The sequence below is a fragment of the Misgurnus anguillicaudatus genome, chromosome 11 (genome assembly GCF_027580225.2).
Source record: "Misgurnus anguillicaudatus chromosome 11, ASM2758022v2, whole genome shotgun sequence".
In the NCBI taxonomy this organism is placed as follows: Eukaryota; Metazoa; Chordata; class Actinopteri; order Cypriniformes; family Cobitidae; genus Misgurnus; species Misgurnus anguillicaudatus.
In genome coordinates this window covers 19,138,777-19,155,487 of record NC_073347.2, presented here as the reverse complement: position 1 = coordinate 19,155,487, position 16,711 = coordinate 19,138,777, and the positions used below count along the sequence as shown (strand labels likewise).

The 16,711-nt window shown below is 37.5% G+C and overlaps 1 protein-coding gene across 10 annotated transcripts in view; it reads right to left on the bottom strand.

Moving 5' to 3' along the window:
• khdrbs2 (KH domain containing, RNA binding, signal transduction associated 2) overlaps positions 1-16,711 on the bottom strand; it is a 90,017-nt gene that overhangs the window by 47,922 nt on the left and 25,384 nt on the right. For all 10 annotated transcript variants that reach the window (XM_055170430.2, XM_055170429.2, XM_055170433.2 and 7 more), the window contains exons 3-4: positions 7,485-7,601; positions 3,138-3,284 (exon numbers count right to left, since the gene is read on the bottom strand). In XM_055170430.2, the coding sequence (XP_055026405.1) occupies positions 3,138-3,284; positions 7,485-7,601 (264 nt within the window). The remainder of the gene's footprint in view (positions 1-3,137; positions 3,285-7,484; positions 7,602-16,711) is intronic.

Genomic DNA, 16,711 nt, shown 5'->3' with positions numbered 1-16,711 from the left:
AGGCAAATGCAGTTTAAAAAATGGATTATGTTGCTTTTTTATTAAAATAGCGGATAAACAAGCAAGGATTAATTATCTGATAGAGACGTCCTGCTGTAATCGTTGCTGCTATTGTTCCTGTTCATCCATTACTGACTAAGTATGCGATTCTGGATCATATTTAAAATGTAAGGCTGGTTATTTAAAAAAATATATTAATCTATGTCGCTGTAAATCCAAAAGTAGTATCCAAAGCTGCCTATACTCTTAACTCTTCAGCTCCGCCCACCGCAAGCCTTCAAGTGTTCGACCTTTTACGCCAAAAATCGGAAAGGCTGTTCTTTCTTTTATAAATCTTACAAAACAAAAGACTCTTTGTATGATAGGATGTGTAAAGCCCGGTGGTGGTGTTTTATTTTTAATAAAATAAATCTATTAACATTTACATTGTAGTTGTGGTGCTTTTACATTTTTGGATAAATGCGCCTACATTTTTGCTGGTGCTCCTAACTCTTTAAAGTTGGGAGCACCAGTGCTACCAAATAAAAAAGTTAATTTTGAGCCCTGCTATATATAAGCAAGATTAACATTAGATTGGCAAAAACGTCTTGTGTTACGTCAGCTTTAAGTTACTCAATAATATACAAGTTTTTACTTTTAACAGCATTTAAATGGAATGACTTAAAGTCAACAAACAGTCACAAAACCAACGTGTTTATGTGGTTGTCAGTTAATGCACACTTTTTTGATCGATTTTTGATATTTATTTAAATAAACTGTTAAATACTATTAAAGATAGAAACGTGTACAGTATTACTTTAGAGAAGGTCCCTAAATTCACGAACATGAACAATAAAACTTTATGTATTTATTAAGTCTATCTGCTACACAGCTACACGTGTGGTAATGGCGAAGACCCCAACTCATATGCATTAGCAGTCCACTTCAAAATACACTGAATATTATGGACAGGAAATTACATTATGAAATTTGGATTATCATGTCAGGATAACGAGAAAACAACTTTTGTTTTTCGAGATCATGAGAAAATTAAATCGTGATCACGAAAAAACAACTTTTGTTATCTGAAGGTCATGAGAAAACAACCTTTGTTATCTCGAGATAACGAGAAATTAAGTCGTGATAACGAGAAAATGAGCAAGCAAAAATAATAATAGTGCATGTCCTCTGTCGGCTTTCTTAAATATTGGACATGTTGGGAGATAAATAAACCTATGCTGGGTTGTTGTTAACCCAACACTGTAAGGCCTAACAGTCAACTTAACTCAAACCATTTAAGTAAACCGGTTGCATTAGGCCATTTAAGTTTTAAAACATATAAATTTAAATACTGTGAACTTGAGTCATGTGCAATTATGCACTTATATGTAAGTAGTGTGAACTTAAATATAGGTGCATAACTGCATATGACTCAATTTGTTTAAGTTCACAGTACTCAAATGCATGGTTTTAAAACTAATGCAACCGGTTTACTTAAATTGTTTGAGTTGAGTTTACTTATAGGTTTTACAGTGAACCATGAGGTGGAACAACATTGCATTGCATAAAAAACCCAGCATATAATTATTTATTAACCCAACATATGTTCTGTCCAATATTTACCAGGCATTAGGTTAAAAACAACCCAGTAGAATTTAGAGTGTAGTTGCCACACAATTAAAGCTTGTATATTCTGTACTGTATATTTTTGTACGCTAACATATACATTTTAGTTTTGTGTATCTTTAAATGTTTTAATTATGCAGAAAGATGTTTATTAGGTATTTTAAATGGCAACCCATATTGTGTAACAACAAACTGCAACCTAACATGTTCATTGAATTGAGTGCGCTCACTGGATACGTGTTCAATGAACTGTAAGTTAACATAGCCAAGTCTTTTAAAAAATGTGCCTATACAGAAATAGATATTTAAAGATAAACCTGACAAATGTTCAGTGAGGTAAAAGTATGACGACTAGCCCTGATCTGCTGTACAAGACTGCAAACCAAAGGGATCCTTATTGTTAAATGTTGGTAATGTGAATGAAAAAAGGAACATGAAGCTAAATAGAAAAAGGTTGATGGGGCAAATATTATTTTGCTATCATTGCATTACAAACTCGGTATATACAGTAAGTCTGAGTCTCAGCAGTTGCTCTCTATTACTGGTATATGAATAAGACTTCCTTTAAAATCTAGTTAGCTTGCTTCTAGGCTTGCTGGTGCTAAAGAGAAACCCACTCACACCTGCTAAAGATGCTGTGTTTTACATGAATCACCGCTTTTCTAGTGCCTATAGCAATGTATAATGTTGCATAATCTTATCCACATAGTACGCATTCAGCAAAGGATTATCAGTTGTTCCTGTTGATTTGACTGGAATTACAAAACATGTATATTGTCTACTGTTTGTAATACATAATACGGTTTAAATGATTAACTGTAATATGAAAACAAAGGTTGTGAAACATCAAGCTGCATAGAAACTAGATACATCTCAAGAATCAAGATGGTTTGGTCTCTTCTGTTTGATACGCCCATTCTGCAGTGGGCAATAAAATAAAACATAGAGGATGCGACTGGATCATTGATGTGGATGCTGTAAAGATGTGACCTAAGAGAATAAGTGCTGTGTTGTAGAGCCCATGGCAGGAGAGGTGAAAGCAGGATGGGGCCAAAGGGCCAAAATCTCTCTTTGAACACTTCTTGCCCGAGGTCGACACCTCACACAGCTACATTAATATTTACAGTCCAGACTATGTAGAAATATTCAGTTCACACATTCATTATCTGCGAGAGCTCCAGGACTCACTTTTCTTTTCCGTCTGATTCTGACATTAGGGTTGCTTTTTTGTGCAGCCTGCCTTAAAAGGCATCGCATGCTAATGCATTTAACAAAGAGAATTCATAACCCAGGGACAAATTCATGTGGATTTTAAAAAGATATCGTCGTTCTTTCAGCATTCAAATCAAACATCCAATTTGGCCGGGTTCCCCAATGTATTTATTTAATCGCATGCATAACTCTATAATGTCTTTTATGCTGTTGCAATAAACATGAACCAGCATATAATCAGCATTGGTTGGTTCGAAAACCATCTCATCTTTACCTCCAGCACACCATATCTCTCGAGGAATCAGAGTATGAAAACTTACTGGAACAAGGAATTTCTTAATCTCATCCAGGGCATGACTCATGCGGGAATACGCTTCTCCAGCTGGTGCAAAGACCTCGATTAAAACATGAAGATCATAGTTCAAATGGGCGTATTTCGCCTCGCCGCTTTTCCTCAGCTCTTCCTCCTGGACATACAAAAAATGCATAAAGTCAGAAATTCTGTTTGAGCACTAATTATGTCATTAATAAATAAAAAAAATTGCATAAATGACTGTATGTGCATTTCAAACATTTATGAGGCTAAATTTCAAATTACAGCTGTGCAAATTGTAGGCAATGTATTCTGACATGGGTCATTTTTTCTTCATATTGTATAACAATTCTCATAAAAGCACATGAAAATTGTGAACAGTGGACCTGCTCTATAACACATATAATGAATGCGTATACTATGAATCATTATACTTAATGCTGCCTGGGGGCCTTTTGTCAGAAATAAATTGACATTGTCACCTTTCTGATTAAGTCTTGCTTTCAGATGAGCACCTTTTTTGTGACGTATTGACCAACGTATCGTAACCCATCCTTGAAATGTGACATCAACAGTTAACCCATTTAGTGAGTAACAAACATACACACTCATTGGGCAGCTATTACCTCAGTGCCCAGGGAGCAATAGGGGAACGTGTCTTGCTTATGGGCACCGCAGTTGAAACCTTCCAGCTGTGAGACTCAAATTGGCAACCTTTTGGTTACAAGCCCGACTCTATAACATCTAGGCTGCCTCCACTACAACTGCCCAGAGATGTATTTAGCTTCTCAATTCTCTCTGATTGTTAAAGTTGTTCTGTAGCTCTTCAGAAAACTTGAAACTTTAGAAAGCTTATAATTATCGCAGCCAACATAACCGTCTTATGTTGATTACCATTTGACTGTGGGCTCTACTTAAAACAGGACAGCTTTGATGTAGGGGCCATTTAGCGGTGCCTGATCACTGATGTAGCCCCTTCAGTTTTAATAAACACTTACTGATGCCTCCATCATGTCAAAGTGACCCAGCCATTTTTCCCATCATCCTTTGGATGGACGAAAGGTCAGGAGGCACTTAAGGTTTCTCTGAAGGGCAAAATCATATTTTGGTTCTACCACTGGAAAATTGTGTAGTTCAGAGAAGGTTCAGACTGTTTTGTTTTACCGATTCACGCATGTAGGTTTGCGCGCGTGTGTAAGCGCCTACACTCATTTTAAATTGAATGGCTAGAATAGGATGGGTGGTAGGAGACAACAAGAAGGTAACAGATGACATTTGTTCTGTTTCAAGTCTGAAAGCTTTAACATTCTTTTCATGTCAGTCCATGAAGAAAATGTTGCATTGTTTCAAAAGACAGGTCTATCTCCCAGGATGCATTTCAAAAGGCACTCAAGTAAGTATGTCTGAGAACAACACAATCCTCTTCAAATATGACAAAATGAAGGGTTCCTCTGATTCCAAGTCAAAAAACAAAAACAAATAGTAAACTTGACATTTATAAACATGACAATTTACCAGTGCCCCTATGGAGTTAAATAGCTGAAAATAAAAATTGTACCCCGGCTGTCACTGGGGCAGTACCCTTTCTAAAAAAAATATCTCAAAGATACATATTTGTATAGTAAATACATATCTGTACCTAATGTTATATATAAGGACATTTTTAAAGCGTACTGCACCAGTGAGAGTTCAAATTCCTCACGGACATAAACTATTGCTATAAACATGCACAACAGACTTTTAATTTAATATGTATAACAAGCCTGTACTAGTTCAAGGTGAATACAGTAAATGGAATATGTTTGCATTAATGATTGCCTTTGGGATTTAAAACAATCCAACATATTCCTGTTTGAGTTTCCCATAAATTTAAATGGATTTTAGATGACACCACATTTATCTGCATGATTTTGCAAAAAGTTCTTCAAGGTTTTGAAGAAAAGTGCTTATAAAACTGATAAAGAACATTTAGCTTCCTCACACAGAAATGTTCATGCAGTAATAATCAAATTCTCGATTTGGTTAATAGAATATAGGCTACAGGACGTATGACTATATTTGCTTTTTAAACACATTTATAATGTAGTTAATTTTTACATTGGCAAATAACAATAATCATTGCAGTATTGTTCATATTGTTCTGTTCAATCTGCTTGTTAAGTCTGACGTCATGCAGCTCTTCCGGGTCTAACCGATCTCAAATGCCATAAGGAACTAACAAAAAATCACGCAAATATGCACTCGTGTCATAATGCAAAACTACCAAAAACACCTTATCCTAATTTTTATCTTCATAACAAAATCCGAAATTGCCAGACATGAACTCATGGACATGGATTTTTTACGAATTAATAATATATTGCTCTGTGAGCCTGGAAACTGAAGAAATTTTTGCCTAAATGTGATGATTTAACATACCATGGCTGCAATGGCACAATGATATTACGCAGTGCCTGAAAATAGTCCCCTTAGTAACTTTCAATAGCAGGGGACTATTTTCGGGCACTGCGTAATAGCATTGCGCCTCCTGCAGCCATGGTATGGCAGCAAAGTCCTTGATTATTATGCCAGAATGAAAGTATAGTTCCTAGACATATCGCCCTAGAAAATCACAACTTTTAATTTTCTGTCAGTCTTAATACACAATGTAACTACAGAAGAGTCAAGTCCCAAACAGGAAAAATATCAAAACTCTTATTTTTGAGCGCGATGCTAAATGGTCTAATCAGATTCAATGGATTATGCTAAGCTATGCTAAAAGTGGTACCGTCAGACCCGGAGATCAGCTGAATGGATTCCAAAATGGTAAAAATCAAATGTTTAAGTGGAGTGTCCCTTTAAATAATATTCTCTATGGAAATCAGTGGAGGCTTGGACCCGGAAACACTATTCGTACATCATGACTTAACAAGCTAATTCCCACAAATCTAGATTACAGTAAAATCATCACCTAAATCCCATGCAGTATATTATACATATATATTATATTTATGCATTTGGCAAACGCTTCTATCCAAAGCGACTTACAGTGCATTACAAGCTATACATTATTTTCAGTACTTGTGTTTCCTGGGTTTGAACCCATGACCTTTCGCTCCACTATCTCAATGTTCTATAAACAAGTACTTGCTTTATAGTGCTGTATTTAATTCAATGCAGCAACATTCAATAACTTCAGTATGATCTATTATGAGACAGGAGCAACAAACTGTGAAATAATATATTTAGAGTGATTATCTGTAGGTAAATAACCAGCATGTCTCTTAGGGCAGCAATTTGGCTGAATCACAAAATAGCATTTCTAATCAGCAACATTCCATCTAAAAGTCATGCTTTGTAGACAGGGTTCCTACCTGCTAAATTATTGTAACTACATTTAATAAGATATGCGTTACTGTAGGTTTACAGCTGATACATAGTACACAGCAAGTATCGTAGAACAGGACTGTAAAACAAAGCTACCATTTGAATTTTTCAAAAAGAACAAAACACTACTGTGAAGTAATCACTATCATGAGAAGCTGCTGAGTTAACCGTGTTTACATTATGTCAATGTCTGAATCAGTATAATAAGACTACAAAGTCTTTTTCAGACAAATTACATAATTTGGTTGCTTGTCATGTACCCACTCACGGCAAAAATATTGACAATGATAAACTAAACAAACTAAACAGCTTCTTTGGTTCAGTTATTCGGCTAGTCCTTTGCTGCTTCATATGTGATAAAATGCTGGATTATTTTCAACCCAGCATTGGGTCAAAAAGAGACAAACCCAGCAGTTGGGTTAAATTAACACAGAATTTTTTTTTATCTGACCCAACAATAGGTTAAAACAACCCAGCATTTTGGGTTGAAACAGCCCAGCATACAGTAGATTAAATTACACCCAGTGGGTTGAGTTCATCCTTTTTAAACCCAATGCTGGGTTGAAAATTACCCAGTGTGTACTTCTTCATGAAATTGTTTGTCTGTTCAAGAATGTTTTACTGGCAGAAAGCTAAAAATATATTTTGCAGGTAATGATCCTCATACACAGCATCATCTCACTTTGCTCTGTCAGCTCCTGCTGATGCTGTGTTTTACTTACAGAAATTATAGTCTTATAAGGGATAAACCTTTGGTGGGGGGAATAAATGATTCTACTCTGAAATAAATGCTGTTCATAGCATGTGCTATTGCACTCGCTTAGTAGACAAAACCTAATACTCCATGGTTTCACATATGGTTCATTTTATTAAGGTTCATGTAAGTGTAAATCCACCTAATAAAATGCACCTTACTTTTGTCAGATAATATACTGTATGTATTTGCTGATTAATATGCAATAACGGGCAGTTAATGAAGCCATCTCACCTTGCCTTTGTCTCTCATCGAACCCTTGCCAAGGATGGACATCTTTGCTCCCGTTTCCTCTTGTAATCTTTTCATGGAATTGCCCCTGGGCCCCAGCAGCTTCCCGACAAAATTAAACTGTAATAGAAGAGAGAAGAGGCAATACAGTCGGTCTCTTGCACAGCTTGTTTCCTAGACAGTTGCCTCAGCTACCGCGCAGTCAATAAAAAACTATTTGAAATAAGTTTGTTTTTCTCATCATGCGCAATACCTGTTACAAGCCAGAGAATGAAAATTCTCCTTTTGCCTCAAAAATTAAATCTGTGACAATATTCAATCAAGATTTTTGTGAAGTTTGTCAAAAGCCATTAGTCAAAAACCCTACACGCAGGAGTCTACACCTGTTTCAGCAGAGAGTCGTAGTCGCTCATGTGTCTAATCGATGTTTGGGGTCAGTGGTCGGTCTTTGCCGCTTTCAAAGATATTATAACATGTACCAAATGCCAAAAGGGATCCTCAAAACGATCCAGAAGTCCATGCTTGAGTGAGGCGTAACATAATGAGTTCATTTCCAATGGGGATTCAAGTAATACTGTCCAGATGATGAGCTATCTAGCAATTGCCTTGGGGCAGCAACTAACATTTCAGATGCGCAGCAGATCAGCGGTCATCGAGAACACTTGGCCTGCATCATTTTTACACCATCTTTCAATTGATTCACACATAACACGGTGCGTGCAGATTGCAATCAGTCTTGGGCTTCTAAAAAATTTCTGAGTGACCTTGTAAAAAACTGTTTAAAAAACAGTGCCATGTCTTTTAAAAATATTACCACAATTCCCTCTTTAGATTTGATTTGCTTTTTCGAAAACATCTTTATTAAGCAATATTCACTTTCTTGTATTTGTACATTTACATTTAATACATTTATTACATGGCTCACTGGAATGCTTGATTCTGATTGGCCAAAACTTGCAGGTTTGTTATTCCCAGATAACAACCGCGTAAAACTAATAACACACAGTAACATGGATGCTGCCAATCGCTTTGAAAGGCACGGTTTAATATTACAAAAAAATGTAATATAAAAATTTATTTTAATATCATGTATGACATTATATTTACAAATGATTAAATCAAACAATGTGTTTGTGACATTTGAACGTCTTATCTTAAAACCAAAAGTAAACTGGGCTCATTTCTTAAAAATGAGCTAATAAAAAATTTCAAATCAATATAATTATTGCTCCTTACTTACAGTATCATAGCTGTGTAATAAGTGGGATAATGTACAAGCAGCCGGTTGTCATCGCGAAATAAGCCCTTTCAGTGTAATACAAGACCCTCGACTTCGCGCCAGGACCTGATCACATTGTCTGGGCTTATTTCTGCAATAACAACCGACTGCCTATACATTATCCCTTACAAAGTATACATTGTATATCAGCATGTGTGTTCCCTTAACAGTCATTGAACGTCGCTAAGCAACAGATAATCTGTAACAGATAATTCGAGTGGAGTGACATCAATTTTCCCATCTCGCTCAATGTGAATCATAATTAGGATTTTCATTTGCCAGCTTCATGTTCACTGATGGGAGAGCCTCACTTTGGAGCCAGGGCAAAAGAAAACACAGAAACACTGACATTAAAAAAACCCTGCATCTTAAACGGAGACTCCACTTTTTTAAAAATATCATATGCTAATTTTCCAGCTCCTTTAGAGTTAAATATTTGATTTTTACCGTTTTGGAATCCATTCAGCTGATCTCTGGGTCTGGCGCTTCCACTTTTAGCATAGCTTAGCACAATCCATTGAATCTGATTAGACCATTAGCATCTCACCAAAAAATAACCAAAGAGTTTTGATATTTTTCCTATTTAAAAATTGACTCTTCGTGTACTAAGACCATTGGAAAATTAAAAGTTGTGATTTTCTAGGCAGATATGTCTAGGAACTATACTCTCATTCTGGCATAATAATCAAGGACTTTGCTGCCGTAACATGGCTGCAGCAGGCGTAGTGATATTATGCACTGCCTGAAATTATACAACAGTTCTTTCTGGTTCTCGAATCTGATTGGCTAAGAGCTATACGATATTGTGCTGATAACGGCACTGTAACCGCTTCACCTTTCGTATTATTCCGCCACCTAGTGAATGGAGGTCCTAAGCAAGCTCATCTCTGAATGGAAAAACACAGACGCGATGTTTTAATCACTCTCCGTGTGTCTTATTAGTTTACTAGCTCATAAATCAGTCTGATCAGTCAAAGATCAGCGCTCTTGTATGTTACGTTAAAGTTAATGGGAGAAATGTCTTGTCACATCGTGTGGACGATTAACACTTGGAAAGAGGAATATAAACATTCGTTTTTTTTCTGGAGCTATATCTTTTATCAGAACGCGAAAACACCGTGGAACTGCAGGTAAGCCCCGCAGCTTTTAAATGTGGACATTGATCATTTACTTTATCGTGACGTGACTATTAAAACATGTTATGAGATATCGCCACTGGTATATTTATAAGCAGCATGCAAAAACATCTCTCTGACACTTATAAAAAACCGTTTTATATAGTAAGTTACTGACAAGAACAAAGTTTAATAATAATAATCGAGTGCTCGTATCGCGTTAAGAATAAATGAGAAAGCAATAGTAACGTTACACAAGTATAGTTTTATTAACTTTTACCTCGCGCCAAAACAATAACAACACAAAAGACACTAAATATGAATAAAAAAACAAGTACTAGTTTGATCATGACACCAAATACTGCTGATTTGATCTCATTTTGACGATCATAAACAAACAAGGCCAACATGAGAGCCAGGGAATACCTTTCAGAGATGTAGCCCAGAGAGGGCGGTGGTCAGCGGGGCGAGTGAACACTGACGTCCGCTCATGCTTTGGTTCTCATTCGTACCGAATCTGACTAAGCAAACGTTCAAACAGGCGCTATCTTTACTAATCGACTGCAGATTTAAATATAATACAGATACATTCTCGACTGAACTAATCTTAAAACTACACTTTGTGACCAAGAAACGGTAATATAAAGAAACGGCTTTTCCGTCCATTGAGTTGTTATGAGATTCAAAGCAGCCGAAAGTTTTACCTGTTATTCTGGCCGCCCTCAAATCCGTGGCGGAAGAAGTAGTTCTCAAACAAAGAGGCTTTTAAAATAACTCCGTTGTTGTTTTCTAGTTTTCGTTTTTAAACGTGTGCCGTCGAACTGTTGTATAAAAGCAATATCGCTCTCGGAGTCGTGTGATATAGCTCTATATCATCACGGCTGTGATTGCCTCCGGCACTCGGCCTGCGGCCTCGTGCCTCTGGCCTAATCACAGCCGTGATGATATAGAGCTATATCACTCCTACTTGAGCGATATTGCTTAAATAGTCCCCTGAGTAACTTTCAATGGCAGGGGACTATTTTCGGGCACTGTGTATGTAATATCATTGCACCTCCTGCAGCCTTGTTTCGCCAGCAAAGTCCTTGATTATTACGCCAGAAAGAAAATATTTTTCCTAGCAATATCGGTCTAGAAAATCGCAACTTTTAATTTTCCGTTGGTCTTAGTACACGATGTAACTACAAAAGAGTCTAACTACAAAAGTTTTAAATAGGGAAAAAATCAAAACTCTTTGGTTATTTTTTAGCGCAATGGTAATGGTCTAATCAGAATCAATGGATTATGCTAAGCTATGCTAAAAGTGGTAGCACCAGACCCGGAGATCAGCTGAATGGATTCCAAAATTGTAGAACTCAAATGTTTAACTTTAGGGGAGCTGGAAAATTAGCATTTTTTTAAAAAAAGTAGTGTGTCCCTTTAAGACATACTCTCAGTGCTGTTATACCAAATATAAGCCCTCGTGTAACACCACCTAGCCATTTAAAATAAGAAACCGAAACTTTTAAATATCTTCTAAAATAACACAAGCCAATCGATCTCTTAAGTCTTTATCCATAAAATATGAGTCTGATTTTATATACTTTTAAACATATATTCCTGTTTTCTGTTGCTATGAGTCAGACATCACTGTGGGAACAGTTCTTGCCCTTCATATGTTTGCAAAGGTTACCTGATGTGTGTTGGCCAAAATGAAACAGTCGGCTATAACGCATGTTGACACACCCCGCCTACCACATGGCTGGAAACTTCTAAACACACGCTCCACACAGCCAGGTGCAGCTGTAGCTAGATGAACTGTCAACATATTTGCTTGGAGCCACGAAGCGAATGCAGTTTCAGGTAAGGTAAGGATAGAGCATTATATTTAGCAACACTGCAGCATTGCGCAAAAGCGTCACAACCGTCCCTCCGGCGGGTATGCTATAGGTGTGCTGTTTGCCTCGCTTCCAATGGGTGTGTATGACAGGAAAAGTCTGCAGCTGGCTGGGCGCCTCTGAGCAGATGGTTGCCTCAGATACAGTGTGAAGAAGCTCAATGGGTGACTGCGGTGGAGTGGCCTGTTTTCATTAAGCTAATGAATGTCTGGAGTCACTCGCCGGCTCCGAAGTGGGCAATTTAGGTTTTATTAGGAAGCGCAGTTCAGTGCTGGATGAGATTTGTGGTGATGCAAGCTGTCCCTCACATTCCTCGGCAAATGCTGGATGCAGAATGGTGACAGACAACACATAAATGTTAAATGTTGATGTATTCCAAACAAATGTAACTTTTAAATTGTGTGCTGTTGTCCAAATTTGTGACCCTGTCTCTGGAATCAATATTATGAGATTCAAAGTTTGATTTCAATCATTTATTTTAATCTTTGACATGGCCTTAGTCACTATTAAACATATTTACACAAAAAACTGTAAAATGACTTTAGCTGGGTTTTACATTTGCATGTATACATAAGGCACAAACTTTAATTCAAAGCAACTCACTGTGCAGTCAGGTATTGATTTTTAATTGCTCCATGTGTTGAAATCAAACCTATGACCTCAATATTGTTAGTCCAATGCTCTACCAGTTGAGCTATGGCCTGGAAAAGCATGCACTGCTCTGTTTATTGATACCAATAAAGCTTGGATGGCTGTTCGCTGTGCTATCATGCAGAATCACTTATTGAGCTCTGAGTATGTAAGGCTGGCTGAACAAATGGCTTTTCACACACGAGTCCCTTCACCTGTGCTAGATTCTCTTTGATGTACATTACATTGATTTCTCTGTCAAAATCTTTTCAGAACCTATTCAAGCCACTCAGACCACTGAGCTCTTGATCAGCTTTACATTGGCACGATCGCCAGAGACATTTTAACATTTATCACCCAGTGATAGTGGAGTCATTTCTGTTGATTCATCAGAAACGCTCTTCATACTTTATATATACGACTTTAAAGGTGCAGTGTGTAAATTTTAGTGGCATCTAGTGGTGAGGTTGCAAATTGCAACCAACAACTCAGTTTACAGCTCACGCTTCGCTTTTGAAATGCATAGAGAAGCTACGGTAGCTACCACAGGACAAACATATCACCGTTAAAGATAACTTAGTAAAAAAAGTTTGTCCGTTAAGGGCTTCTGTAAAAAACATGCCGGCACAAAATGGAGACTTCCATGTAAGGGGACACTCTGTGTATGTAGATAAAAACGTCTTATTCTAAGGTAATAAAAACATAATAGTTCATTATAAAATGTCTTTATACACCCCTGATAATATAGTTTTGTATATTATTTTGCATTTCTGTCAAGAGATCCTTCTAAAAATTACACACTGCACCTTTAAAGGTGAAGTGCACGATGTTTGAAAGCCAATGCATGCCTCTACGCCAATAGAATCTGGACATTCTTTTGATAGACCCGCCCACACATACGCAAACCCAGGCAACGATGTCGGTTAGAAGACACGCCCCTTACTGCTGATTGGCTACAAGTGTGCTTTGGTAGTCGGCCCAACTCCCTTTTCCAAAGCATTTTTCAGAAATCGTGCACTCAGAATTTAATCTCTTTGTCTTCTGTAAGTAAAATCACAAAGGTACAGTGACTGGAAACAGTTACAGTATAACTCATTGCCCTAAGGCTAGCTTTACTTAAAGGAGCAGTATGTAAGACATTTATATGGTCTGGCCAGGATATTGTCATTTAAAAAGTGGAGTTGCAGCCCTCAACTGATGTTTATGTTGTCATTTTGTGTATTGGCCCCCAGTTGTGTGATTGCAGTACCAGTTTTAGCCACAAGTTTTGTGATTGCAATACCAATTTTGGCCACAGTCCTACATACTGTTCCTTTAATTTAAACGTGTTGCTAATTAAATGAACAGATCAAATACATTTTGACGCAATCAAATAGCACTCAGCATTAAGTGAAAGGGACACATGCTTTTATAAATTCACTAAACATGTCGACAGTGGGGAAGTATTTTTAAAATTTTGGACGAATAGTTTTGGTTGCCAAACATTGCTCAAAACATCTTCCCTTTTGTTCAGCAAAACAGAAATGTATGCAGGTTTGTAACAACTTAAGGGTTAGTAAATGATGAAAGAATTGTTATTTTTGGGTGAACTGTGCCTTTAAGAGTCTAAGGGCCCGGTTGCATGAAAGTCCTTAAGCTATACTGTAGCAACCACTTCTCCATTGCGTGATTTGTCAGAGACTAACGTAAAGTACTTAGTATAAACACTTAGGTAAGGGTGACAGTTAAGACCTTTGTTGCAACGCTCTTAAAGAAATCCCTTACCTCAGGAATTTTTTTCTCCCTCAGGGAAACCGTCACTTAGGAAGTTTCCTGCAACCGGTGCACAGATATACTAAGCGGGGCAAATTAGCGTAAGAGCGCAATTCCAAGAAAGCGCAGATGGGAGTGGTAATATCTGCGGGTTATTTACTAAAAAAGCGCAAATTAAATAACACAAGCTTAACAGCTGATTTCCATAATGACCAACGCATTCTACCAAGAGCAGCGCAAATTAGTTCAGGGTCCCAAATATGCAGAGCTGATCTTGAATTCAGCACCATGGACATCTCAGCGAAACATCAGGGTGTGTAATCCCAGCTAACGAAGCTATAGTACACTAAAAAGTGTCTGGTATTACATGACTTCTCCTAGTGACTTCTATTTTATTTACTTCAGCAAATAAAAATAACCATCAAGTTGTTTTAAGCGAATAACATTGCGATGACGTCGAGCCCCATATATAAAGACAACTTCAGTGGAAACAGCTAGAAGGTCAGTCCCGTGGTTTTAATGTTCGCTACGTCATAATTAATTCGGCAAATGCGTTTCCATCAGTGGCGGCTCGTGACTGCTCATCCGATTTGTTGCTTGCGTTTTCACAATATGTGTTTGTTGCGTCATGTAAACCTTGTGCATCACGTGTTTTGTCAAAATAAGTGCCTGCTGCACACGCGTCAAAACCAATTATGATAAAAGAGACGCTCACGTTCACAAAATACATGCAAGACAATCCCTTAACAGTAAACTCTGATTACACATGAGATTATGCAAGCGTTTTTTTTTAATCATAAACCCTTTAGATGCATCTGCAGTAGGCACTTATTTTGACAAAACACGTGATGCACACAAGATCTCTCGAAGCGCAGGAAACATATTTTGAAAAAAGAAACCACACACATTACGGGCTACTTACATGTCGTGACGAACTTCGCATCGAGCGCCCTCGAATAAAGAAGTCACCGGCCGCCACTGATTTCCATCTCCCATTTTTTGCATTAACTTTTTTCGCATGAATCAAAAACCACCTCAAGTATGCGTAAAAACTTTTTTGCAAATCAAAAGATTTTGAATCGAAATTTGGCGATTCCATCACTCGTTTTCAATGCGATGTTTCAAAATGTGCATAAAATCATGGTGATGGAAACATGGCTTGTGATGCCTTTTTTTATTTAGCAATAATTGCAGCCATTTCAAGCGCAATGTAATTAAAGACATGCTTTTTCTGAGTTAAATAATGCTGTCATAAATACCAGTCATAACACACATGCAAACATTAGTCAGCTGTGTTGCGTGAATCATTTAAATAATCTCCTCCCAAAAATTTTGCGTCTAAAACGGAAACTCTTAGAAATGCATATGCAATAAAGTCATTTCCAAAGCCACATCTTATCAGCGCTAAATATCCACCGCGAGTCTTTAGTAAATCCCGACATCGTTATTTAACGACAAAATGATGGCTTGTGCGAGCACAAGCTGTTCGTAAATCTGGCCCCAAGTATGCAAATAGTCTACATTTTTGTATCCTAAACTCTATTGATATGACAAAGATCTATATTTAAGTAGGATTTTCACCACTATTTTTAGCACACAGTGTGAAACATGCACATCATCTGTTAGGAAAAAACAATAGTACACTGATCTATTTTTGGTGCATCTCATAACGTCGCTGAAGAAATTGGAACATGTTTTTGCATGGTCTCAGCCTGATTGCTGCCCATTTGTAATGATGACTGAATACGTTCTTTAATTTACATGAAAACGTCTTGCTGAGGGTCACAATGACATTAAGCTGAGCCACAAGACACCACCTAAATTGTTATTTACAGACTGCTGTTTCAGACTGTGCCAATTAAACCTGAAACTACATTCTCTGCATAAACATCAACCAGTCTGCATCCTACGCTATAATTTACTATCATGTCTACGGCCAAAAACTTCTGAATATCCTTGAGGCAGTTTCAGCAAAAATGGCATAAAAGGCTCTTCAAGCGTCAGAGTGAAAATGCGCTGCCAGCCAAAGTTGGCAAGGGGAATGTTTAACATTAACATTAGTAGCAGTTAGGCTGTTTGAGTTGGAGGTTGAAACATTGCACTCTTGCCATAAGCTGTGGAAACGGATAAGATCCACAGATGGAGTTAGATGGGTATTGCCAGTTTAGCCAGCTGTGAGCCTAGCGCTGACTGATAGCAGGATTATTGCTGGAGACTAGGATAGCTGTAAAAATGGCCAGGAGGGATGGCTTGGCCGCAGACGCTGGACATTAGTGGTTTGGGGGGTTTAAAAAGTGGCAGGGAACTAACAAGCAGCAGGAGAGTGAAAGAGTAAGTGCTTTAATACTTTCTACTTACCACTTTCTACTTTAAAAATTAAAATATGCCTTTCACCATATACTATTTATACAAGCAATAAGCCAGTTAAGGTCAGGTGCTATGTGACTTACCATTATTATCACTTTTCTCATACACATTTGCCATGCATATATTCTATTCTCAGAAATACATACGCAAGTAGAATGCACATTATAGAAAGCACATAAAAACACATATACCAAACAGTTCAGCACCTCT